We start from the raw sequence: 25,439 nt of genomic DNA, 5'->3' as shown, positions 1-25,439 counted from the left end.
TCTGATTTTAAAATATTCAGGAAGCCAAATAACAACAATGAAACGTTCTCTTACAAACATTGATAAGCATAAACACAATGTTTGACTTCTCATAATTTAACAGTTCGAGAACATCGAGAAACATTATACACAGCAGAAAATTAAGGAAACTTGACATATTTGGTGAATTTACTTTTGAAATATGAGCAATTACCACAAGAACATTTCAGACGTACAATAATTGTCAATGTTCCGAAATTCAAAATGAACTGATACAGGTAAAGAGCAACGATGTACAAAAATGGCTATATTAAAAGAAGTAGTACAAATAGCTAAGTGCAGAGATTTACTAACTTCACTTTCAGTTTCAATATTTACTTCCTCCAAGTTTGAAACTTTTTACATTCTAGATTATTTTGTAAGTGAACGTGACCTAACAAAAAAGTATCACAACAATGTTTAACATGCATCAGTTATTGTTCATTGTTGAAGCTTGTTACAGTAGCTATGGAACTACATCCAAAAATTGACGACCAGACACGCATAAGAATCATATTGTACTAAAGTTTCAATACCGGATTTCGGTGGAGAGATGCTGGCAGTTGTAGGATAGTATGTAAGTTTTTAAATTATATTATTTTCAGTCACTTTTCTGTAATTACTGGGTAATAGCAATGATGTGATTAAATTAAAGAAAGGACACTTACAAGGACTCCCATGCCCAGATTGAGATTAGAACATGGGAACTCCTGTGCCAAGATCGAAAGTCGGCCACTTAAAACACTCAGTCACCGAACCAGCGTGTTTATGTTATTAATGCTACATTGATTTGGCTTATTTTACTTCCCTTTTCTGCCACTTTTGGCTACTCGTGAAGATGAAGATGATGGGACAGTCACAAAGAACACCCATTCCCAGGCTGGCATTTCTATACATGTTCAAAGGTGTTTGTCTGTAAAATAGATAAACCCTGTGGCCAACAGGTCTTACTAGTGAACTCACTGAATCCCATCATCGCTGCTGTACACAGCTTCAGGGTGGCCACTCTACAACCATGATAAAATTCAAGCATAATTCCCAGTTTTCAAGGCAAATTTTCCAAAAATTCAAGGCTCCAAGCAGATTCTTTCTCTATTTCAACCTTACCGCCACTCACCCCCCCCCCCCACAACACTCATAAATACTCCCTCCGTTCCATAATATGGTATAGAAACAGGCCTTTTATGTTCCACAATATGGTATAGATATGTTACATTGTAAAGCATTAGAGGGTTAGGCTGTATGTTAGGTATAGGCTACACTGTGGTTTACAATTTCATACTCATAATAATGCATTTTATTCCACATGATTTTGTAAATACACACACATTTGCGAACAATACATGGTAAAGTTATGTGACAACATGTGGTAAGCAGATGCCTTCTTTCAAATACCTAAATAGAGTTGTTCGCAGGATTCCAGTAGCAGAAGCCAAAGATCTAATTGTTCCATGTTTATGCAGAGGAGTGTCTTTGATTCTGTTCAATTCAACAGAATAGTCCTTGCACTTGTGCCCGCACTTCGCCTTCTTCATGCTCCTAACATCAGCATTTAATATCCCTTGGTCATACTGTGCCTTAGCACGATCAAATGCGTTAAATAGTTAAAGGTGTTACCTTGAATTTCATTGCAGCTGTCTTAATGGCACCCTTCTTTAAGGTACCATTTTCCTTGAATTGGAGTGTGAATTGTAGAATGGCACTACAACATTTGGCTGTTAATTGTTTTGCTTTGGTGTTTCTACTCACATTTGCCTCAGTTACTGGTGTGTTTCCTCATCCTGGAACACTACCACGGGTGCCCACTTGACTGACGTCTATACTCAGCTCCGTATCTGTTTCTTGCCCAGCTTGTAGTACGCTCTGCACAGTGAACGTCTAATTGGATGATGGATCGCTTCACTACTGCACACACAATCATATCCGACCACTACTCGGATGCACATTCGCAAAAAATCAGCGCATTCATCCTGTTTCTATACCATATTATGGAATGGAGGTAGTATATATTAACAACAAAGGGTTTGTGTGATTCCAATTTATCCGCAAATTCTACCTAGGTAATTAAATTAAAATGGTATATACGAGGGTTGGGGAGTAAGTCATGGCAACCCAGTAATAATTCGACAATCGAAGGATTAAAATTTGTTATATACAACTGAAAGAGTATCCATTATGGATAGTTTGTTGGTAGGAATCATGAAAGAAAACCCAAGCAACCCTGTGACATAAACATGTATAAGTTACAAAAACCTGTCTGACCCTGCGACATTCAAAATAATCTCCCGCATTGTCCACAGCACGCTGCCATCGATGTGGAAGAGGTGAATACCATCGGCAGCACCATCCTCTTCACCATGCCTTAAGCGGGTGATCATCCAGTACAACACACAGAGCCATCTATTGACCAGCAGGTAAAGTACTCGTGTCAGGCTTCCTCCGCAGTCTCCATTTTCCATCCACTTTTGCATATAATTAAAATATTACTGGGTTGCCATGACTTATTCCCCAACCCTCATATATATATACTATTTAAAATATTCAATTTAAGGTGCGGAGTTTAAATTTGCCATTTCACATACTCAGACTGGAAATATATCTACAAACGCAAGTCACAAATGATACTCAATATACTAATCTACGAAAAATTGTTAATTGTATGATGATTTCAAACTCAAAATTTACCTAATCAAATTCAAGATATCTTCCTGAAGTAACTTGTATTCTTGCTGTAACACGATTATGCCTTCTTTCCATATTAAACACACTATACTTGCTAACCAAGGCAGTTCTTTTTTTTTAAGTAAAAGACTCGTTCTTACACGTTACATTTCCATCCTATATCTCATTGATTGTTGTTATTCGGATGGCAAGAAAAAGTGTAGGATCTCTCCGATAAGGTTTTTCCCTACCGTCTGGTAGGAGACCTCATGGAAGTTCCACCTAGGACAATGGGCCTGCCTCTGCGTTGGTGGCCCTATACTTGGTGTGATAGGTTTTCCGAGCTAGTACGAGTTCGTCTGCTCTGGAATATTGTTGGGTCGGGAAGGTCCTATGTTTGGTCAGCATCCACTGTTGTTATGCTGGGGTGACCTTGGCCAGCTTGCCACAGTAAAATTACAGTGATAACAGTAATCCCTAAGATTTTCCCATGTCACCAAGCAAATGTAGGTGTGTAATAAAGTAAGTCTTGATAGCCAGTGTGTATGTAAGTATGCAGATAGTAGGTATATAACCACTAACTGTTCTTCCTTTTGGGTCTGCGAAGTAATTTCTTAAGCTTGTAGCTCAGGTTGAGTGATAGGTATTTCAAGAGCTTTGTGCAATTTTTATTACCTTAGATTCAAACATGTCAGTATTTGCAGACTCAAAAGGAAGAATGGTGTATTATAAGAGATTGCTGTGGACATGAAAGCGAGATCTTGTTATACACAGATGCAATCGGCATTTATAATGGTTGTATTTCAAGCGATATATCAAGTTGATTGCAGTTGGTTCTCCGGCGCAAGGCTGTAAGGTACAAATGGCATTGCGTCCCTCTTTCAACTGAAAAAAAAAAAAGTCCTCACAAACGGTAGAGACGTTGACGGTGTTGTGAGGCTTTGAACTAACATCTACCTGTACCAACACTAGTTGGCCCCATCTTTTCAGGACTTTGAGACACATAGATTGCCCACAAATCATATCAGATGTCTAACTTCACGGCCTCAAAATCAACAATGATTGTGGAATCTAAACTTGGAGCCATCTCTCAAAAAATTAGGAAATATTTCAGGGATCAGAAGCACAAGAGACTTTGCAGATCATTTAATAATCGTTATGGAAGGTAATTCAAGAACAGAGTTGGAAAGATAGACCAGTATTGCGATAAACTCTCTCAAGGACTTGTGTGATACGACAAAGTTGATGAATGCCACCCAGAAGACCAACTTTATAATCCAAAAGGGTACGTTGAATGCTAATAAACACCCACAGATAAAACTCAATAGAAAAATCTTAGAAGAGTAAAGGAAGCTAAATACCACGGTGTGAAATTATGAGAAATGCAACAATGACATGGATTATGTAACTTCAAAAGCTGAGCCTGTAATAAATAAATTTGTAGGAATAAGTTCAAACACATTCAGATTCCCTATGTTGCTTATAAACCCATACATATTCATAATCCACAACGCTATAGTTTCTTTCGATGGACCAATCTGAAAAGACTACCTAAAATATACAAAATATGTAACAAAAATAACATCACAAATGAAAACCAAATAATCAAACACAGAACCATCATATAATGGTGCAAGGAAGGCCAAGAAGAGAGAATTTACAAATTAATTGGCAGATATGCTCCTACCATTGCAGAATTAACTCCCAGATTATCCAGGAGTGGAAGGAAGAATGGACTAACAGCCTCCACAGCAGGACACTGTACCATTCTTTCCCATGTATGAGAGAGAGGCTGATGACGATAGATTGCTGCCATTGACGTCTCCAACGACGAACGGACACTTCACTTACGGTAAATGATCGAACGTATTCACAGTTTCCAAATTCCTCAGGACACAAAACAACTTTATGTTTAAGTGCTGCATCTAGAGGCAAGCATATTCTGCCTTTTACCTACCCACTGCCCGCTTGCACGCGATAACAGGTTTACCTGCTCGCCTGCCCACGGCAACGAGTCGACTTGCGTCTTTACCCGGGTTCTTGGTCTTCAAGGCGCTCTGCGCTTACAAGGTACCTGGGCATTCAACAAGACCCGGGCGCCTGCAAAACCTGCTGGAAGGAAACAGCCCTCCGGCAGCGTGTCGCTCCAGGTGTTTCATCACCACGTGGACGGCTGCAGCCAGTGTTGCCTACTTACGTAGCTACTAAATCCTACGAAGTCCTAGGAGGAGCTTCTTCTCCAAGGAGAATTTATACACTTAGTGATTTCAGTTCAGCGTAAGCAGTTTTTATCTTATTGCCAGGAAATGCACGCAATATTACAGTTTCATTTATCTAAATGAATGATCGAGCAAACAAAAATCTCCTCACTGAAAACTAATTGTTTTTCATTGCATGGTGCCTTAACCAGGCACTCAGTGGCGCAACCAGAGGGGGCAGGGTGCATTGCTCACAACCTTGGACGGAAATTGTCTAGCGGAGGGGTCAGGGTGGGGGTCAAACATTAAAGTACAAGTCTCATCAAGTTCAATGCCGTAGCAAAAGGGTAGCGGGAGTCGGCCCTGAGCGCCGAACGATCTAAGTGAGAAAAGTTTTAAAACAGAGAATGCTATGGCGGCCCGTGATATTATTTGCTATTAATGTTGGTTTGTTACGAGTTGGATGAATTAATTATGTAATACGTCGCTCCATGTGAAAAGAAAATATTGTAGATGGAAATTTTACATGCCATATGTATGTACATTCGGAATGCATTTATCATGCACTTTCTTTCTTTCAAAAATAGTTTGTGTGCTTGTTTTCCATTATTAGCTAATGTGAAATTGAAGTGTTGAAAAAAAATATTTCTAATCCTCCGTTTCAACACAAATGCGTGAGAACCGACTTCTACCCCCTTTTTGCGTGATTTATGAGGATAATAATGCCTTTCATGCTACTTTATTACTATTATTGTGATTGTTGTTGTTGTTACGTTTATCCAAGTACTTGCCCCCCCCCCCCAAACGAGGGAAACTGCAATGCCCCTGGCTGGCTACGGCCCTGGTGTTCGCAGTAGAACAGTGTGTTGTTGGACTCGCGACCTCAGCGTCGAACGTGACATGTTTCAGTCCTGCCCTATATCACTATATATACGTATATTGGTTATTTACGACATATACTTATGGATCCTGTGCCACAGAAAACCTATTTCAATGTGTGTGTGTGTGGGGGGTGGGGGTGGTAGCAACATTCGTAAATCTCATTTCATTGGTGATGTGGCTTACGAAGCTTCGAGTTCCCTTTTTTAAGTAGTGAAAATCTAGTGCAGTTGGCAACACTGCAGAACGGTGTGGGTCCGGCGCCGTTTCTACTCGAAGCAACTACGTCATGCAGAGGGAGGGGTCTGCAGTTGATGGAAAGAACGAACTGAGACCTACTAGGTATCGTAAGACTGCGGGTACCCGGCGGGTCTACAATGCCTGCCAGGAACGATCTGGGCAGGTGGACATACAAGCTGCTCAAGCGAGGATGTTACGCAGGTTGCATGGCATTTCAGGAGCGATGTCTCGCGAACGGGTCTGCTCCAGGTCTTGTGCAGGCCTCTGGCTGCATCACATAAGTGATGCTTGTGTCTGTCCATTTTCAATGTCCGTTTGATAACTTTGCAAAAGCTGGCTCACTGACCACCAATTTACAATAACACCAGGATAAGAAAAAATCACAGAGCCCACTACTAAAAATAGACAAACTTTGTTGTGAAATGTTGATTGTTCTAACACAACAAATTTAAAGAAAACCAAATTTCATTAAGGGTGATTTGTTCTACCAATATTTGTACTTCGGTAAAACATCTAAGAGAAAACTTGATTATTGAAATTTACAAATACTTCATTCTATATTAAACTAATACCATGGTATATTTACCTACAGAGTTAAAATTCAGGCACCAGCCCCTTTGCCTCAGGAGCACTGGCATACGCAGGATTTTTTTTTCCAGAAGGGGCTGAATTGTGGGGGCACTTTTTGGGGGACTATGGAGGGGGGAGGTTTAAATTCACAATACGATATTTCATATTTTGAGAATTTTCCTCTCAAAATGGGAATGGGGTTATTTTAAGGAGGCTTTGCATTTACCACTCTGGTTTTTCCCAAAGTTCTTCACTGCTTTTATTTGAAAATGTTGATATTCTCAAAATTTCGCAGGGGGCTGTACACCTCTGCTTACACCAGTACAGGAGCCAGCTTTTTTTTATTTGCAAATATGGTCTAAGAAACCAATGAATCCAACTAAGATGAAGCTACACACTTTAAAATATGATCTTAAAAAATTTAATTATTAATTGGATTCGATTAAAAGTAAATTATTCTTGTGCGAGAGTGGCCTTCCTCAAGAAGGCTCAACTGGTAACAACATGAATAACTGTGCAGTTCATTTTAATATATGGCCAACTCTACCATATCACCACAGATTTTAAAATTTGGCTAGCAACACTAAAAAAATATAATGGCATGTTTATTATTATGATGTAATGTTACACGTAATACAGAAAACACACTAACATTAAAAAACACATACTGTGCTCGTAATTTTTATTTAAAAAAAGTAATAGACATTTCCATAAGCGAACTAGAAATATTTAAAAAAAAAATCCACTGTATTTGAAAATTCTGGGAGCAGATGAAAATTTTCAGGTGTCCTGTATTTTTCTACCCCTGTTTATGCGTACATACTCTGAACAATATGCCATCGAATCTAAGGTTCACTTAAATTTGCAAGATCAAAGAGCCGAGAAAAAGGTGCACCTGGAATTCGAAGAAATATGGTATTTAAATTTCATAATACCTTTGCTGACGCATGCCTGAAGATTTTGTATCTATGCACTTTCAGATGTAAATTTTAAAGAATGGATTGGGGCTTTGCATTCTGATTTGACCCAGGTCCCGCAATATATTGCTATGACAATGGATAACAATGTACAATAATAACCATCTAATCTGCCCGGGACCCCTTAAAAGAGCTAATGCATAGGCCATAGTTGTCTCCTGCTAAAATAACCATGTAGCTATTGTTCATATAAAACAGTGCAATTGGAAGTTTGGTGAGGTACCACACTCTGAAATTCATCCCTCTCAACAGTAATTTCTGGATCCACCACTGGTGGCATAAACTACCAAATTACACTCTGATATGAAAACGATTTTGCATTCTGTCACAAAATGCAAAATTTATTTCAGTCATTTTCTCTTTAAGAATTACACAAATCTACAACCAAATAATTCATGTGAGTGCTTCTTTTAATACACAACAATATAATACATATATACAAATAATATATTAGAGCAGAAGAGTTCTGCAGTTATAATTAATGAGGCATTTCATAAATTATAAAAGAAAACATACATATTCTATTTATCTAGTTTTTCAGGTACAGAGGAGCAGCATAGCCTAGACTCCGATACAATCCCTCCTTTGCTTCTTAATTCCATTTTATTATGAAGCATTTCTGTTCCCAACTACAAGCAAGCAATAAGATCTGCAAACGGAGACTGGGGCTGGGCTGCAGCTTGGAATGTGGATATGAATGTTTGCTTCTGCCCTTCATCTGTCAACTGCAAGAAAACATATACCAATTTTGTAAATTGTGAAATAATTACATTAAGTGAAATGTCCAGAAAGCAAGTCATTTAACTGTCATATTTGTAGTCAGGAGTAAATTGCCATTAAAGCATCTAGAGATAGGTTTGGAAGTTAGCAAAGAGAAAACTAAATATATGCTTACAGGCCGAAACCAAGTGTTAGGTAATAAACAAAATATAATTATTGATAACAACTCATTTGAACCAGTTTCCATATTCAAGTACTTAGGAATAATACCAACAAATGAAAATAATATTAAAGAGAAAATAAAAAGAAGGCTTAATTCAGGAAATGCATGTTACTTTTCTCTTCATAACCTTTTATCTTCTCATATAATATCTAAGAAACTGGGCCTCCCCGATGGTGGAGTGGTAGCGTCGTCGCCTTGTAATCAAGGTGTCCTGGGTTCGATTCCCAGTGGAGGCACATAGTGGTTCGGATCCCACTTTAAACTGTAGGTCTAGTCCCAATTAGCCTTACTGTGCATAAAGTGGACTTAAACACCAAATCAATCCAATCAATCCAATCCAATATCTAAGAAACTAAAAGTTAAAATATACAAAACAGTAATTTTGCCTGTAGTATTATATGGATGCGAAACTTGGTCCCTTACATTGAAAGAGGAACATAAATTAAGTGTGTTTGAAAATAAAATCCTTAGAAAAATCTTTGGACCAAAAAGGAATGAGGAGACAGGTGAGTGGAAAAGGTTACATAATTCAGAAGTACATAATTTGTATTCATGTCCTGTTATTATTAGAATGATTAAATCAAGACTTAGGTGAGCAGGTCATGTAGCACGAATGGGAGAAGAGAGAATTGTTGGGAAGCCTGATGGTAAGAGACCAGTAGGAAGGCCAAGACCAAGATGGAGAGACAACATTGGGATGGACCTAAAGGAAATTGGTAGGGATGGAAAAGAGTGGATAGATCTTGCTCAGGATAGGGACAGATGGAAGGCCTGTGTTGTTGCAGCCATAAACCTTCAGTTTTAAGAAGGATAGAGTGTGAGTGTGAGTGAGTAAATTGCCATTGTTAGGGACTTGCTGAAATATATGCTGAAATTTCTACAATCTGTGTACCCTATCACAACCTTGTATCATGTATTGTATGTTAATGTTTTCCATTACCTAGCTTGTTTTCCAAAAAGGAATATAAATTACGTATTGGAACTTTAGAGCATGTTTTAATGATTCATAAGAATGGTAGTTTGATACAGACTGTATTCATTAATAAATTAACCCATTAACTGCGGTGGAGCTATATATACTCTCTAAAATTGAGCCTTTCTTGCAGAGCATCTATATATAGATGGTATTTCAAAGTTAATGGTTCTTGTATTTCGGCAAGACATTTTTATAGACACCACTTTTTCATGCTATTTTTAGTCTATGTGGCCATCAAAAAATCCATTGTTGATGCTTTGTCACTTCCTGATTTTTTTTTCCCAATATGGAATTAGCGCCCCAGTGGTCTAGTTGGTAGGGTGTCTGACTGCCATGTGGGAGACCCAGGTTCGATTCATGAGGTGGGTGTTCTGGGGTCGGAATTTTAGCAGCCTAGTCCCTGCATAAAGTGGCTCTGGGGCTTACTCAGCCTCAAATCAATGTGTACTTGGGGGCAACCCTCGAGGGTAAAGGTGACCGGAGCATGGTGCTGATCACATCACCTCCAAAATGGCCGAGATTGGGAATATGTAGTGGGGGTGTAAGGCCCTACCCCCCAGATCCTCTAAAGGTGCCTTCAAGGCATGGTGCTGCATGCAAGGGGAACCTTAACTAATATGAAATGTTTATTTCCGGCAGCAGAGTCTATATATAGATTGTTTTCCTTAGCTTCATTTTGCAGCAAGACTTTTTATAGCTAGTTTTTGCATTATTTATGATGACATGAATTTGCTGTTGCATTTATATATAGATGATTTTTCAACGTCACCGCAGGGAAGAGGTTAATAACAATAAAATATATTTATTAAAAATCTTACTGTACTTGCTGGTTGAAGGACTTAATCTTTTAAAAGCAATTGCTGTGTTATTTAAATTATTTCTAGTTATACAATTCTGATAACCTTAAGATATCCCTTTCTACTAAAGTTTATTGCAAGTTTAATTCATTCATTCATTCATTGACGAAAGGACACTTACACAGAAAACACATGCCCAGATTGGAATTGAAACCCACGATCTCTGGTGTCAAAGCACATCGTGCTAAACACTCTGACACAGAGGTCGGCAATTAATAGTGTAATGAATAAAATATCTACAAACATCTTTGTGATGAATGTTCCATATCACACATGCAAATAGATGTCTGCTTATGGTAGTAGTAGCAGCAGTACAGTTTCATTTTTATAATTCTTATTTTCTGAGACAAATGGTAAAAATAGTGCCACAGATAGTGTAGAATGAAACTGTATAATGATAGTAACAACTATGATGCACATCTTCTCACATTTTTACTTGACCAAAATTTCCTACTTTATGATACATGGAACAGATCAAACCTTTAATATTTTAGGATTAAGATACTGCTTCTTTTATTCATAATGCAGAACTAGGATCCATACGTAACTTACCTGATTGTAGAAGTCAGATGCTGCAATACAAAGTAACTTGCGGTCTTCATATTCACATCTTCCAATCCGTGACTGGACATGAGGAAAGCTAGTGTTATTAAGGAAAATATAATAATATTTCAAGCTTAGATTTTAAAAGAAGCTCTTTTCACTTTTCATAACACTAGTGTCAATAACAATATGTTAATGTGAAATACACGTCATCGAATACGCAGATATATAGTCTAAATTGTTGGGTATAGACACCTGCTATCAATCTGTTACTGTAGTAAATTCAGTTAAAAAATGATACAGAACCTTAGCTTTAGTCTTCGGTTAAGGTGGCTGATCCTGGCCACAATTGAAGGTGGTTCAAAGAGCTTCAGTCATCTGTCAAAGCAGCTGACCCTGCACACAATTGAAGATGCTTGAAGGAGTTTCAGTCTTCTGTCATGGCAATAGACTATTCACAACAGAGGGTGCTTCAAGTAGCTTTAGTCCCCTGTCAAGGCAGTTGACCCTGCACATAACTGAAGGTGCTTGAAGGAGCTCCAGTCTTCTGTCATGGTAGTGTTCACAACAACAGAGGGTGCTTTAAGCAGCTTTAGTCTTCTGTCAAGGCAGTTGACCCTGCACACAATTGAAGGAGCTTCAGTCTTCTGTAATGGCAGTTGACTCTTCACAACAGAGGGTGCTTCAAGTAACATTTCTCTTCTGTCAAGGCAGCTGACCCTGCACACAATTGAAGGTGCTTGTAGGAATATCAGTCTTCTGTCATGGCAGTTGAATCTTCACAACAGAGGGTGCGCTTCAAAGTAGCATTTGTCTTCTGTCAGGCAGTTGACCCTGCACACAATTGAAGGTGCTTGAGGGAGCTTCAGTCTTCTGTAATGGCAGTTGATGGTTCACAACAGAGGGTGCTTCAAGCAGGTATAATTTTCTGTCTTGGCAGTTGACCCTGCACACAATTGCAGTTGCTTGAAGGACTTTCAGTATTCTGTCAAGGCAGTTGACTGTTTACAATAACAGAGGGTGCTACAAGCAGCTTTAAACTTCTATCAAGGCAGTTGGCCCTGCACACAATTGAAGTTGCTTGAAGAAGCTTCAGTCTTCTGTTATGACAGTTGACCCTGCTCACAATTGAAGGAGCTTCAGTCTTCTGTAATGTCAGTTGACTCTTCACAACAACAGAGGGTGCTTTAAGTAGCATTTGTCTTCTGTCAAGGCAGCTGACCCTGCACACAATTGAAGGTGCTTGCCGGAGCTCCAGTCTTCTGTTATGGCAGTTGACTGTTCACAACAACAGAGGGTGCTTTAAGCAGCTTTAGTCTTCTGTCAAGGCAGTTAACTCTCCACACAATTGTAGGAGCTTCAGTCTTCTGTCATGGCAGTTGACCCTGCACATAATTGAAGGTGCTTCAGTCTTCTGTAATGGCAGTGGACTCTTCACAACAGAGGGTACTTCAAGTAGCATTTGTCTTCTGACAAGGCAGCTGACCCTGCACACAATTGAAGGTGCTTGATGGAGCTCCAGTCTTCTGTTATGGCAGTTGACTGTTCACACCAACAGAGGGTGCTTTAAGCAGCTTTAGTCTTTTGTCAAGGCAGCTGACCCTGCACACAATTGAAGTTGCTTGACGGAGCTCCAGTCTTCTGTTATGGCAGTTGACTGTTCACACCAACAGAGGGTGCTTTAAGCAGCTTTAGTCTTCTGTCAAGGCAGTTGACTCTGCACACAATTGAAGGTGCTTGAAGGAGTTTCAGTCTTCTGTCATGGCAGTTGACCCTGCACACAATTGAAGGTGATTGAAGGAGCTTCGGTCTTCTGTAATGGCAGTTGACTCTTCACAACAGAGGGTGTTTCAAGTAGCATTTGTCTTCTGTCAAGGCAGTTGACATTGCACACAATTGAAGGTATTTGAAGGAACTTCAGTCTTCTGTCATGGCAGTTGATGGTTCACAACAACAGAGGATACTTCAAACAGGTATAGTTTTCTATCAAGGCAGTTGACCCTGCACACAATTGCAGGTGCATGAAGGAGCTTCACTCTTCTGTCAAGGCAGTTGACCCTGCACACAATTAAAGGAGCCTCAGTCTTCTGTCATGGCATTTGACAGTGCACAACAGCGGGTGCTTCAAGCAGCTATAGTTTTCTGTCATGGGAGTTGACTCTGCACACAATTGAAGGTGCTTGATGTAGTTTGTCTTCTGTCATGGCAGTTGACTGTTCACAACAACAGAGGGTGTTTTTCATGCAGCTTTAGTTTTCTGTCAAGGCAGTTGACCCTGCAGACAATTGAAGGTGCTTGAAGGAGCTTCAGTCTTTTGACATGGCAACTGACAGTTCACACCAACAGAGGGTGCTACAAGCATCTATAGTTTTCTGTCATGACAGTTGACCCTACACGCAATTTAATGAGCTTCAGCCTTCTGTCATAACAGTTGACTGTTCTCAACAACAGGATGCTTTAATCAACTTTAGTCTTCTGTCAATGGAGTTGACCCTGCACACAATTGAAGGTGCTTCAAGCAGCATTTGTCTTCTGTCATGGCAGTTGACCATCTACACAACTGAAGGTGTTTCAAGAAGCTTCAATCTTCAGTCAAGGCAATTGGTTCTCCATGCAGATTAAAGTGCTTCAGTCTTCTGTCAAGACAGCTGTCCCTGTACACCAATGCAGGTCATTAAAGGAGCATAAGCTCTTCAGTCAAGTTGAACCTGCACACAAATAAAGAGGGCACTTAAAACAGTTTGTTTTTTCTATCAAGGCAGATGACTATGCAAACAAATGGATGTGCATCAAGGAGCTTAAGTCTACTGTTAGGAGAACTCTGCATAACAAGAAAGATGGTTGGCAGAGCTTCAGTCTTCTATCGAGTCAACTGACCCTGCACAAAATGAATGTGTCAAGAAATCTGCAGTCTGTTGTCATGGCAGCTGCACATGTACACAAATGAATATGCTTGGAGCTTCAGTATTCTGTCAATGCAGTTGATCCTGCACACAACAAAAATGCTTGAAGGCGCTTCAGTTTTCTGTCAACTGCTTCTGCACGCAAATAAATGTTCTTCAAGAAACTGCAGCCTTTGGACATGGACAAGAGAGCTGACCTGGCACACAAAGGAAGGCATTTCAAAGAGCTTCAGTCTACTGTCAAGACAGCTAATGCTGAACACAACTGAATGTGCATGGTGGAGTTGAATCTTCTGTCAATGTATATGACCCTGAACACAAGAGAAAACACTGGAGGCAGCTTCAATATTTTCTTTCAATGCAGATAACACTGTGCACAAAAGAAAACCCTTGAAAGAGATTTAATCATCTGTTAAAGCAGTGACCTTTAACAAGAAGTCATCAGAGTGAGTTTCAGGTTCAGATAATGTAACTCAAGACACAAGAGAGCGATAGATCAGTTGTGTATTAAGAAAACAAAATAAACTCAGAAGAACACTAAATAATTAATATATTACAAACTTACAAACAATTAAATGTCAATTTTCAGAACTAAGTGAATACCAGTGGTATCAGTGTGACAGTATCTGCTGAAATTTGATCACAAGTCTACAAATGTGTCACACGACATTTTTTCAGTCTAAATATCCTGGAAATTATACAAAATGCATATTTTAAAAAAAATTGCAACAATATTTTAGGAAGAAATGGATTTTGTGATTTAATAATTATTTCATGTGAAATTATGAATATTTTATAGCAAAATAGTAGGTTGCTATGGTATAGTTTCAATGGAAACCATGTATATTAAAATTTATAAATATTCTAAACTAATTTTAATAGTTACAATTTTCATACATTGATATCAGCAAGAGTATTGGCAACGCTGCTATACTAATGTCCAAAATTAAAGAAACAAACTGAAATTCTTTCCTATGTGTCCATTTGACCACATAATACGATCAGGTGATAGTAATATTTATGATGTCATAGACAACCGGTTTAAGATAGAAAATAAACTAACCTTAATGTGCCAGGATTTATCAACAAAAAAAAAAATCACGATAGCAACAGGTTAAACGTGGAAAATTTATCAAAAAAAAAAAAACACACGAGGAAAGGATTTCTGTTTGTTGCTTTAATTTTGGACACTAGTGTAGTTAAAAGTGGTATCAGCTCAGTCCTACTAATTATTTGTTGTTCCTATTTCTACGTAGAGATGTTTTACCTATTAAAAAGGATACATAGCTCGCAGCCATGGATTTGTGGATGCACTAATGAAGAAGCACATAAGGTACCACATTGCCATTCCCACAGGTGAACACTGAGTGAAATTCGAAAGGCTATCTACAACCCAATCTTGTAACAGAGAAAGCTGTGACTGCTGGCATGCCTGGTCAAACACCTGTAATAAAACAAACACCATTAAGTCTTTGCAAATTGTCAATGTAACCACAGTCAAAAAACAAATAATATTATGAAGAACTTGTTTTTAGTAACTGACATTAATTTCATTGTATTCTTCTCTCTTGAGAAATATTAAGCAATTGAAAAAGTATAGTCAATAGAAAAACAGTTATTAAAAATATTACTTGCTTGACAGAAATGTGTAACAAACAAAGAAAAAAAAACAACAACAATGTAGGCACCAGGAATTAATATTAGGATGACCTAATACTAATTTATGCAAGTAGCATGTCCTATTTTATGCATTCTGCACATACTCTGAACCAACATTTGGGCATTTCTGTACATTAAGAAACTAGTAAGTTACATCCTTCCATAATAACAGGAATCTGGAAAGATATCTTGACAGAATACCTGAATTTCACAATTGTAATGAGAAGTGTATGACGCTCTTCCTCGGCTTACAGAATGTCACGGTCATACATTTTTTTAAAAGTGTTTAATTAATCGTTATCATATTCCAAGTCATAAGATTTCCATAAGTTCAATCCATATATTTGTATATATCAACTTAACCTTCAAATAACTCTGTTAACTTTGGCAGAAATAATGAAATTACCACATGTTAATTATTAACAAACAGTGTATTATAAATAAATTTCACAAGCACTAAATATTCGTTCATACACTATATAAAGGATACATTCAAATAATCAAGTGTAATTTTACATTTCAATATCACATCTTTGTAATTCAAGTTCTTTTACATATTGGTCGCGATCTGAAGTCAACTTATATGCATATGAAAATTGTTCCAAGTTATAAGATTTTCTACGAGACGATTTGCACTAAACGCTCGATTGTATAGAAGAACCAACCAAGACAAATTAAGTGTCTTTTAATGTTCTACAGATTTTTCGCATTCCAAGCAAGTTAATTTTTCATAAATTTGAAATAGGCCTTTCGTTTATGTAGCTACATGCGTATAATACTTAACTGAATAATCAGTTTCAAACGAAGATGGCTGCCATTTTACGTGATTCCATTGGGTCACTATTTTAACGTCCTTTTGACCTTTTATGCACTTTGCGACGCAATTTCAAGTATTACATGCAAATATTGTACTTATCTGCGCTGCTATATCACATTGGATCGATGAATCTTCACGTTATAATTAAATTGTTCCAATTTCATTTTCCCAAAACTTTTAGCGACTCCATGCCAGTCGAGGTTGATCTTTCAGATGAAGCAGTGTATCCAAACTCACACTGTTACAACTTTCTGCACAGAATACAAACTTGCGAATACTTTTCAAATGACAATTATTGAATTGTACAGATATTATGCATGAGAACACATGTAAATAAATTAGATACAATAAAATAGATATTACAATATTCTATCACATGTTTATGTATTTTCTTTTTACCTTTTTCAGTAACTTTAAGTTTTATAATTTTGGTGGGAAAAAGGTTATTTACGCACAACTTAGATTTTTCCCTTTATGTGAGTTGGCTATGTTTCACAATTTTAGGATTACTTCACAACTTTAGGATTACTATTCAAGGCGCTCATTATAGCAAATCGTAAGTTATTGTCGAAAATCGACCACAATTAATTTCAAATGGTTTGTACATGCTAATAATACATTTTAAATACATGTTCGCACCCATATAGTAATGAAAGAGCAAATAAAAGCTGTTGAAACCAAACATACGTGTGATTATGCATAAATTGGCAATTTTCGTGATACTTCACTAACCAAATTACATCGCTTATTTATTAAAATATTTTATATGTTTGAAGTTTACATACGTATCTCAGTTATAACAAAGCCAAAGTGATGTAAATTAATTTTTCACTAATGTAAATCTCCAAATACGACCTCAAATGGTAAATTTCGAGAAATAAAATTATTTTATTTTCCACATTATGATGGTACTCATTCTGATACCGTCATACTGGCGCCCAATGGGCTTACCCACGCCAAACTATAATTTACAATTTTATAAACTTGTATCAACACTTGAGATCATAATAAGATCTGTTACTTCAAATAAATCAAGATAATTAAAAGAACATAGTAACAATACAAGATAATTCGATATTTGGTAAGAAACAATAATATCTTTCAGTGTGTGAAGTGTTGTGTTGCTATAATTATAGTATCTCCATTTTGGTAAACCTGAGTGTGTCTTAAGCAAACTTCTCCCTGTGTCATTAGTTAGTATGGTGTGTGTTGTTTTTTACAAGTATAATGGTGTGTATATAAGTAAATTTCTTCATGCATCATCAGTCAGCGTAGGGTGCTTCCCTGTAATACATGTTATAACAGACAAGGAGGATCTCGTACACAGAAACATGCTATCAAAATCATCTGTCAATACACTGTCCTTGTCTCTTGATGAGATAATCAGAAAGCAAAAACACAAGTTTTACCCTACTTATAAATGGTTAAACCTTATAAGGATACCACCATAGTACTTTTTTATCAATATGTAACTCTTGAAACCCTTCAGTACCAAACTATCCTTACAGACCATGGTAACATGTTATACAAAGTTGTATGAAAACCGTAGTTCATAGAGAATCTTATTATTAGTGTGATGTGTAATGATGTTGTAAGCATATTATCATTAAAGTGGAACAACTGAGTGTATGCATGAGTTACTTCATGTGGTATCATGATGTTAGTGTGTTATTTTATGTTGTTAAAATCACAACACGATCAGACCAGAATGTCTGTGAGTATATACATGTGGATGTGTATATGAGTGAACTCTTATAATAACATCAGTTACTGTGATGTGTCGTGTAGTGGTAAATAAAATATTACTAAACTGGAGTGTGTGAATGTGTACCTAAGTGAATGTATAGTATGTATTTCCAGGACACCCGTTACTCTAGACGAGAACGGCTAGATCATGTTTTCGAACACACAATATCCATTACTACAAGCGTCTGGTGACATATTGCCTGTGTCTCTTGATGACATAATCCGACAACAAAAACAGAAGAGTCATACCATACATTATTAAAGTTACTAGATGATATAATCAGACGACAAAAACAGAAAAGTCTAACGAAAGCAACATGATGTGACTATACACTTATGTGGATATTGTTAACATATGCTTATATCATAAGCCTTGAAAGCTGAATTACCCATACGGGCTATAGTATTATATCATAATATATTTCTTCCTATATCATAAAGTGATAATGAACTTCCATAACTTATCATGCATTTTGTGTCACAATTATAGACCATAGGAAGTATTAACATATATATTTAGAAATTTCCACATGTTTCTGAGTTGAACTATTAATGAAGACCATGGTATAATGTTATATTAATACATATTAAATATGAAGTTCAAACTTCAAAGTTATAGTGAAGTTCAATAACATATCGAATATTACATGTCAAATGACAAGCAAAAGCAAAGATTAATACGTTGACACATTTGTAGCTACATCATTACTTGTAGAGTGAGCTACAAAAAATTATACAACAACACTTTAGTTAAACAAAAACAAAACATAAAATTATTATAATCCATCGTTTATATGACAGAATACACACAAACTTCACCACTCATAATATGGCTACTGCTCAATTAATTTTTTGTCAATCTTCACCATTTATAATATGGTTAATGCTAAATTTGTTGTCAAACAAAAGACACAATATTGAAATAAACAACTTGCAAAGTTATCATATCACAAGTTTGCTTGTTTACTATGTAACATGTACACTAAATATTTAAATTATATTTGACTGAACACTACCAACATATGTGTTACATTTATCATATTAATTATTATGAACGAAAACATTGTTGAGAGGAAATTCACACTGCTGTGGACGTGAGAAAACTTTCGATTGAAAATTAAATCAGTATTTTAGAGTTTACTTAATGTGAAAATTGTATGCACTACCATCTGAAGGAGCATGACCATTTACCAGATGTAAATGTTACTAATTTAAACAAACAACATGAAATGGCCAGGTACAATCAAGTATGCGAAACATTTCTTGGAGTCAATCTTAACGTTTCAATACTTCTCGTTTGCCCAGTACAAATAATGTGTTACTCACCTAACCCAACCAAACAAAAAGAAATTGCTTTAGTAAGGTTTCAACTTGTGAAGAAAATGTACCATCCAAAATTCTATGCTAATAAAATATAATCACATTCTTAAAATAATTCACATTGTCACACTTTTCACATTAAGTTTCTTGAGTGGCACTATAGGACCTACTTATTGCCTTTTACGTGAACCTACCCCAAGTTTTTTTTTTTTTTTTTTATGTTAAGTTTCTTGAGTGGCACTATAGGACTTACTTATTGCCTTTTACGTGAACCTACCCCAAGTCTTCATGCTCTATGGCATGTCAGCATGTGCAAGAAGCTCGGATCAACTCATGGATCACTTTGCTTACCTTTTGCAACATGATGTGAGTATTTGATTCAGCTTATGAAATCAAATTACTCAAAATAATACACATTAAAATTAGCATTTGGATTTTTGGTACCATTCCCTAGGTGTCATAGTCTAATACTTGAGTAACTTGTTCTTTGGACAAAAATATGTGAAATTGTATGCTAAGACAATTCAACCAACAACTATTGCTAAAGAGTGACTTTGATGCACTGAATTGTTTTACATTTTATTAAGTATCTCACTGTCCATAAGGTAAATCCTAACAACTAAATCTAAATTATTACTCTGATTTAACACTGGACAACCACAAGAGTCGTCAACCTTAAAATATTTTTTTCTTTTTCTCCTTTTTTTTTTTTATGCACAAGATATACTACCAACTTAGGCTAACCTCTCTAATGGTAAGTTTGTTTTAAGAACAAACTGTACACACATCTGTAATGACAGATGAAGAAATAACACTTTTTTCTTGCATTGTTTGATCAAGTATATTTTGCACCACATTGTTATGTGTGCTACTTGCATTTTGCAAAGTGTACAACCAAGAAATTTTCTTGTCTTTTGAACATTTCCATAATTTTACATGTTCAATAGCAATGTTCTCCAGAAGAATCCCATCACTGCAACGTAAGGCAGATATACGAGAGTCACCAAAGTTTTTTATACATAAGTATGGACCTTCATACAGAAAACAATATTTTTTAATTGGATTATCATCAATATCTCTTTGTCTATTTCTAATAAAAACAAGATTTCCAGACGAAATTGATATTTTATCTTGGTGTTTACTATTCAATTTGTTTAACTTATTGGATCTAGTTGCATGACTTTTAATGTGAGCCATAAGCAGTTTGTCATTCCATGACTGATGTGTACTATCATCAAACATGACATTTCCTATATGTAGGTTAGGTTCCTTATTTAACCTTAATTCTATTGGAGCGAAACCAGTTTGTGAGGAGATTGTATTGTTTAACCAATGCAAAGCCATGGTTACTTGCTGTGGCCATTTTGCATGGTTATCTATACACAATACTCTCATTAAACGGTTAAGTTCCGAATGATACCGTTCAACCATGTTGGATGAAGGATGGTAAGGTGGAGTAAACATAAGTTTGACACCATATTCTTTCATTTTAGTATTAAAAAGACATGAATGAAACTGTGGTCCATTATCCGAAATTATTTTTTGTGGAATACCTAGATGAACAAAATATACTTGACACAATTTATTCAGTACCGTAACAGCATTGCTGTTTGTCACTGGATATGCCACCAAATACCTGGATGCTGCATCCAATATGGTAAATAAGAATCGTTCACGTTTAGGACCCATGGTGAATGGACCTTGCAAATCAATGAACAATATTTTCCCAGGCTTGTCGGTAATGTGTACTTTGGCTAAATGTTTAGACGGATGCTTATTAGGTTTAGTGCGAATGCATAAATCACAGCCCGCTACATATTGCTGTACATCTTTCTTCATACCTTTCCATTGGAAGTATCTATATATTTTAGAAAGTGTACGACTAGCACCAAAGTGTCCCGATAAGTCATGAAATTTATTCAATACTGAACCTATTAAGGTAATTGGAACACAAATTCTGATCTTTTGCACGTTATGAAAGTCTCTAACACACAAAATATTGTCCCTTAGAAGATAACGTTCATTCCAAGTCCTACTTCTTGGATTATTATTAAGAATTGAGGAGTGCAAAAGGTACTGCTTAATTTCCTTCAATTTTTCATCCTTTTCTTGGGCTATTATCAAATCTTCTATATCAATGAAAGGTTCTACTATTTCCTTAAATTGCAAAGAATTTACATGATACAAGAGGCCTTCTTGCATCGGAAATGTTCTACTTAGAACATCAGCAATTATATTTTCCGACCCTTTACAGTATTGAACCTGGAAGGAATACTGTTGTAATTGTACAAACCAACGAGTTAAACGTGCATTCCATGTGTGTGCCGTTTCTAACCAGGTAAGTGCTTTGTGGTCAGTTACGATAATGAAATGTCTGCCTTTTAACAGAGAACAGAACTTATCAATAGTAAACAATATGGCTAAAACTTCCAATTCCGTAGAAGTATATGATTTTTCATAACTTCTGAGCAATCTACTCACGAAACCGAGAGGTTTGATGCTACCATCAATCAGCTGATAGCAGTATCCTGCAACACCTATTATTGATGCATCAGTTTGAACATAAAAAGTGTGTGAAAAATTAGGAAAAGATAAAAGTACTTGTTCACTAACTTTATCTTTTAGTGTTTTAAAAGCAGTAGAAGCTTGGTCATTCCATTGCCATTTCTTACCAGCCTTCAATAAGTCATACATAGGTTGTGCTATGATGGCATAATTTTTTATGTATTTACTCAACCAATTAAAACAACCTAAGATTTTTTGCAGTTGCTTAATTTTTTTTTTTTTCATTTCATTAGGTTCTTTAATAATATTTCATTATTTTTACAAATTTTAAACATTTTTTTTGTGTGTGAAATCATCTCGTTTCTACCCCTTTTTTTGAGAATGACCCATATTCAGGTCGATCAAGGAGTATATAACTGTGAATAAATATATAAGGTAAAAAGAAAATACATAAACATGTGATAGAATATTGTAATATCTATTTTATTGTATCTAATTTATTTACATGTGTTCTCATGCATAATATCTGTACAATTCAATAATTGTCATTTGAAAAGTATTCGCAAGTTTGTATTCTGTGCAGAAAGTTGTAACAGTGTGAGTTTGGATACACTGCTTCATCTGAAAGATCAACCTGGACTGGCAGGGAGTCGCTAAAAGTTTTGGGAAAATGAAATTGGAACAATTTAATGATAACGTGGAGATTCATCGATCCAAAGTGATATAGCAACACAGATAAGTACAATATTTGCATGTAATACTTGAAATTGCGTCGCAAAGTGCATAAAAGGTCCAAAGGACATTAAAATAGTGACCAGATGGAATCACGCAAAATGGCAGCCATCTTCGTTTGAAACTGATTATTCAGCTAAGTATTATGCGCATGTAGCTACATAAACGAAAGGCCTATTTCAAATTTATGTAATGAGAAGTGTATGACGCTCTTCCTCGGCTTACAGAATGTCACGGTCATACATTTTTTTAAAAGTGTTTAATTAATCGTTATCATATTCCAAGTCATAAGATTTCCATAAGTTCAATCCATATATTTGTATATATCAACTTAACCTTCAAATAACTCTGTTAACTTTGGCAGAAATAATGAAATTACCACATGTTAATTATTAATAAACAGTGTATTATAAATAAATTTCACAAGCACTAAATATTCGTTCATACACTATATAAAGCATACATTCAAATAATCAAGTGTAATTTTACATTTCGATATCACATCTTTGTAATTCAAGTTCTTTTACATATTGGTCGCGATCTGAAGTCAACTTATATGCATATGAAAATTGTTCCAAGTTATAAGATTTTCTACGCGGTGGCTCAGTCGGTAACGCATCTGACTACCATGCTAAAGGTCCCGGGTTCGATCCCCGGCCGGTTCAAATCCGGGAACTTTTCTAACGGTGGAAGCGGCCCCGGCACCCACCCAGCGTCGAATAACATGGGTACCTGGGGGAAACCCTGGGGGGTAAAGGCGGTCAGGGGCGTGATGCTGATCACATCACCCCCACTCACGACCGGATCAAGAAAGTGTGGGGCGTTACCCCCACACCCCCTATATGCCTTCATGGCGTGGTGCTATGCACAGGGGAACACTTTACCTTTTTTTTTTACGAGACGATTTGCACTAAACGCTCGATTGTATAGAAGAACCAACCAAGACAAATTAAGTGTCTTTTAATGTTCTACAGATTTTTCGCATTCCAAGCAAGTTAATTTTTCATAAATTTGAAATAGGCCTTTCGTTTATGTAGCTACATGCGTATAATACTTAACTGAATAATCAGTTTCAAACGAAGATGGCTGCCATTTTACGTGATTCCATTGGGTCACTATTTTAACGTCCTTTTGACCTTTTATGCACTTTGCGACGCAATTTCAAGTATTACATGCAAATATTGTACTTATCTGCGCTGCTATATCACATTGGATCGATGAATCTTCACGTTATAATTAAATTGTTCCAATTTCATTTTCCCAAAACTTTTAGCGACTCCATGTCAGTCGAGGTTGATCTTTCAGATGAAGCAGTGTATCCAAACTCACACTGTTACAACTTTCTGCACAGAATACAAACTTGCGAATACTTTTCAAATGACAATTATTGAATTGTACAGATATTATGCATGAGAACACATGTAAATAAATTAGATACAATAAAATAGATATTACAATATTCTATCACATGTTTATGTATTTTCTTTTTACCTTTTTCAGTAACTTTAAGTTTTATAATTTTGGTGGGAAAAAGGTTATTTACGCACAACTTAGATTTTTCCCTTTATGTGAGTTGGCTATGTTTCACAATTTTAGGATTACTTCACAACTTTAGGATTACTATTCAAGGCGCTCATTATAGCAAATCGTAAGTTATTGTCGAAAATCGACCACAATTAATTTCAAATGGTTTGTACATGCTAATAATACATTTTAAATACATGTTCGCACCCATATAGTAATGAAAGAGCAAATAAAAGCTGTTGAAACCAAACATACGTGTGATTATGCATAAATTGGCAATTTTCGTGATACTTCACTAACCAAATTACATCGCTTATTTATTAAAATATTTTATATGTTTGAAGTTTACATACGTATCTCAGTTATAACAAAGCCAAAGTGATGTAAATTAATTTTTCACTAATGTAAATCTCCAAATACGACCTCAAATGGTAAATTTCGAGAAATAAAATTATTTTATTTTCCACATTATGATGGTACTCATTCTGATACCGTCATAAGTGTCTGTGACTAAAAATGTTTGAATACTCTCTGATATCACCCAATACATGTGCATCTAGTCAGGACTGCATATTTTTTACATATATGTATTACTTATGAAAGGCAGAGTTATTTAGGACTCATTTTCTCACAAAAGTACAGAAACAGGTACTTCTACACAAATATGAGAATTACATTAAACACATAAACATGTAAAAAGCATATTTGTGTGTGATAAATTGAAAGGTAAAATCCAACAAAAACAAAAGTTACTTACCCTTGTATGTTCTTCTTAATAGAAAAAAAATTGTTATTCATTTTGATTGTCTTGGAGTGTACTGATACCAACAGATAAATGCACCAAATGAACAGTTAAAAATCCACTAAAAATCATGTTTTGCATTTGCATATTTAAGAGTGGGAAGCACATTGTAGCTATACCAAGTGTTTGTGTCTCTCAATGAAACAGGTGAAGATATATGAAATATCTGTGCTTTTTGGAAAATAAAATGTGAGGTCAATTTGTGACTATTACTTACTACTATAAAATATACTTTCATCTGCAAACAATTATTTACCACGAAGCAAACCAATAAAATATGTGCCACAAGTGCTTTGCAAATTCAAAGTTCTGTAAAACTTGAATCATGTTGGAACAAGTTACCATTGTTACTATAAGCTAACAATGCATGCTACTGAACCTTATATCTACTAGATATATATCAGACAATACCTGGAAAACCACATCTGCGAGAAGTCTTGGGTGCGGTTGTTGAGTGGATAAGAATTCTCCAATGACTTTATTCAAGATCTCAGATGGTGGGAAGAAATCAGTCAGCAGTGTTGGCAGAACACCACACAGGAGTTCCACCTCAAAAGGGTAGCCTTTCT

The 25,439-nt window shown here is 36.3% G+C and overlaps 1 protein-coding gene and 1 long non-coding RNA gene across 2 annotated transcripts in view; one reads left to right on the top strand and one right to left on the bottom strand.

The window, feature by feature from the left end:
- The first annotated feature begins 467 nt into the window (after window positions 1-467).
- Window positions 468-8,269, top strand: LOC145991017 (uncharacterized). The gene is made up of 3 exons (XR_014442000.1): window positions 468-595; window positions 4,375-4,531; window positions 8,077-8,269. It is a non-coding gene; the product is annotated as an uncharacterized LOC145991017 (long non-coding RNA).
- Window positions 7,244-25,439, bottom strand: part of htt (huntingtin) — a 146,881-nt gene continuing 128,685 nt past the window's right edge. Inside the window, exons 50-53 of the mRNA XM_083126682.1 lie at window positions 25,282-25,437; window positions 15,049-15,209; window positions 10,872-10,959; window positions 7,244-8,268 (exon numbers count right to left, since the gene is read on the bottom strand). Coding sequence (XP_082982808.1) covers window positions 8,173-8,268; window positions 10,872-10,959; window positions 15,049-15,209; window positions 25,282-25,437 — 501 coding nt within the window. The 3' untranslated portion in view covers window positions 7,244-8,172. The remainder of the gene's footprint in view (window positions 8,269-10,871; window positions 10,960-15,048; window positions 15,210-25,281; window positions 25,438-25,439) is intronic.

Source organism: Lepisma saccharinum, chromosome 8 (assembly GCF_977018435.1).
Source record: "Lepisma saccharinum chromosome 8, izLepSacc3.1, whole genome shotgun sequence".
NCBI classification, from domain to species: Eukaryota; Metazoa; Arthropoda; class Insecta; order Zygentoma; family Lepismatidae; genus Lepisma; species Lepisma saccharinum.
This window is presented reverse-complemented; position numbering and strand designations above follow the sequence as displayed.